Source organism: Gossypium hirsutum, chromosome D03 (genome assembly GCF_007990345.1).
Source record: "Gossypium hirsutum isolate 1008001.06 chromosome D03, Gossypium_hirsutum_v2.1, whole genome shotgun sequence".
Lineage (NCBI taxonomy): Eukaryota > Viridiplantae > Streptophyta > Magnoliopsida > Malvales > Malvaceae > Gossypium > Gossypium hirsutum.
In genome coordinates this window covers 4034383-4036805 of record NC_053439.1, presented here as the reverse complement: position 1 = coordinate 4036805, position 2423 = coordinate 4034383, and the positions used below count along the sequence as shown (strand labels likewise).

Genomic DNA, 2423 nt, shown 5'->3' with positions numbered 1-2423 from the left:
TTTGAATAGTTCAGTGACCTTTTTGTAACTTTTTGGAGTTGAGTGACCAAAATATAAACTTATTAATAGATTAGTGACCCTAAGTCTAGTTTACCCATTCGATAAAGGGAGAAAGTGGAAACAGTGGCAGGCTTAAACACTGCCAAGGCAAAGGCAAAGGAAGGTGAAGCCGGGGCTTGGCCAGCCTACTCTCAGTGGCCGTGGTGTTTCATTTATAAGGTGACAAACTGACAATGTCCAGTAGACCTGAACAGCCTGAAACACAGTTCCTTAATCTAGTAGCTAGAGATATCAAAGGAGACAGTACTGAAACACTGAGAGTTTTGGACACTGACTCAACATACCACAAATAAAACATATGCCATTAAATCCCCCAACATTCAATAACAGTCCAAAATTACAGATCCCAAAGTGATTCGAGTTAAAATTTTGTAACCCATGTCAATTTCTTCAACACCAACAGTATCTAAAGAACAAATACAGAAAGCATATATCAAACGCAAACAGACACAAAATATAAAGCGAGTACTTAATGTTCAAAGAAGAACAAAAAAAGAAAAAACAATCTCTCTTTTTGTTGTACCTGATTCAACTTTTACATGTGAAAGAAAATCCAATGAAACATACTAAACAGATAATTAGCTAAATGGGTTTTTGTTTTGGAAAATATATTAGCCTGTACTTTTTTTTAATCTACCTTTTTAGGGCAACGTAGTGTACTGATTCAAATCATTCCATGGTTGAACTTGAACACCATTCCAGTTGCTTGTATTGTTATTATCATTGCCATTGCTGCTAGTGGTTGGAGTTGCATATGAATTCCCAAAGAACCATTCCTTTGCAGTTTCATTGCTTTTCCTTGGATTCTCCATTGTTGAAACGTTTTCAGGTTTTGAAACCTCTAGGTTTTGAAACAAAATAGGCAATGGCTTTTGTTGTTGTGCTTGGTTTTGCTCTCCGCCATCAAAGAGCATAGTAGCCAACCTTTGTTGCTGCAACTTCCAGTGTAAATCTTGGTTTATGGAACTTAAAGACTCAATTGAAGAAGCAAGGTTGCTATTAACATTCAATGAAGAACCCATGTCTGGAATTGCACCAGTAAGGTTAGTAGTAACCGAAGGAAATGGTTGTGGATAATTACTAAACCCCATCAATGGAGAACCCACCGAGCTGTTATTGTTGCCATCTCCAAATGAAGCAAACTGGTTATAAATACCAGTTGCTGGTGATTGAAACGACAACCCACCGAGCTGAAAATCCATAGCTGGTGATATATCATGAAAGAACTTCAATCCACCACCCATTTCTGAAGTAGAGCCTTTAGGGTCACCTGATGACAGTCTTGAAGATGACTTCATCTTCTTGTTCTTACGGCAACCGCCGCCGATCGGCACGTTACGAAGAGCCCCACCTTTAGTCCAGTACCTCCGGCAAGTCTTGCAGAAATGCCTAGGCTGAGTGAGGCTGTAATTGTTGTAGTAACAGAACTTGGTGTTGGGTGAATCACATCTTGGACACTTTAGGGGTTGATCTTGTGTCCTTGTTGAACTTGTTTTCCGGCTGCCACCTTTTTGAGTTTCTTCTTTAGAACCACCACCACCTGGTTTTGCAGGAGGATTATCAAGAGACATCATGAAAGTGAACTTGAAAAAAAAAGTGAAAGGAAAAAAAGCTAATAAATATCAATTTCCTTTTGCAGAGGCAATAGTGATACTCAATTGATTGGTTTCATGCATGGGTTAGATAGATAGAGAAAGAGAAAAAATATGGGTTTGATTTGATGATCAAAGAAAGCTTTATATACATATATGCTACGGGGTAATCTCTTGAGATTAGATCTGATGGAAAATGAGGAAAGAGTAGAGATATAAAGTAGAGGAAAAGAAACTATAGATGATCTTAAACATTTGGCATAATATAAAGAGATGCAAATTTGGATAGAGACTGCTTGATTTTTTTTTTCTAAAAAATTTCGATATTTAAGTCGCACCCCTAAATATGAACAAAATTATTTCAGACCTGTTTTTTTTTTTTTAAAACTTGAAAGGCTAATTTTTCAAGATTCATGATTATAAATTTTTTTTCTTTACTAATGCAGTGTATTTTGCCACTATAAAACAACACTTATTGGTCCTGTAATTATTTGTGTTGGCAGTACTATTGCCTAGTCTATTTCATGGTACCAATTAAGACAAAGTGATGGCATTGAAACAAGAGGGCTAAAAGTAGGTTGGGAGCAGTATTAATCTTAAGTACTGTAATGAAAATGAAACATAGTTGGTTTTGTGAGAGGAAGTTACATAAAATCCACTCTCAGTTCCTTTGTGTCTTGTCTATTTCCCTTAAGTGAACATAGAATGGGTCAATCTGTTAACCCAAAATAGATATTCAGAAATACAATGAACTCAAAGTATTACAAGTAG

The 2423-nt window shown here is 36.5% G+C and overlaps 1 protein-coding gene across 1 annotated transcript; it reads right to left on the bottom strand.

The window, feature by feature from the left end:
* Positions 1 to 465: 465 nt before the first annotated feature.
* Positions 466 to 1926, bottom strand: LOC107950487 (dof zinc finger protein DOF5.7). The gene has a single exon (XM_016885337.2). It carries the CDS (start codon positions 1632 to 1634, stop codon positions 702 to 704), a length of 933 nt encoding a protein of 310 aa, XP_016740826.1. The 5' UTR covers positions 1635 to 1926; the 3' UTR covers positions 466 to 701.
* Positions 1927 to 2423: the final 497 nt, after the last annotated feature.

Excerpts from the sequence above, each read along its gene's own strand:
- LOC107950487 (XM_016885337.2), bottom strand. The coding sequence starts at position 1,634 with ATGATGTCTCTTGATAATCCTCCTGCAAAACCAGGTGGTGGTGGTTCT.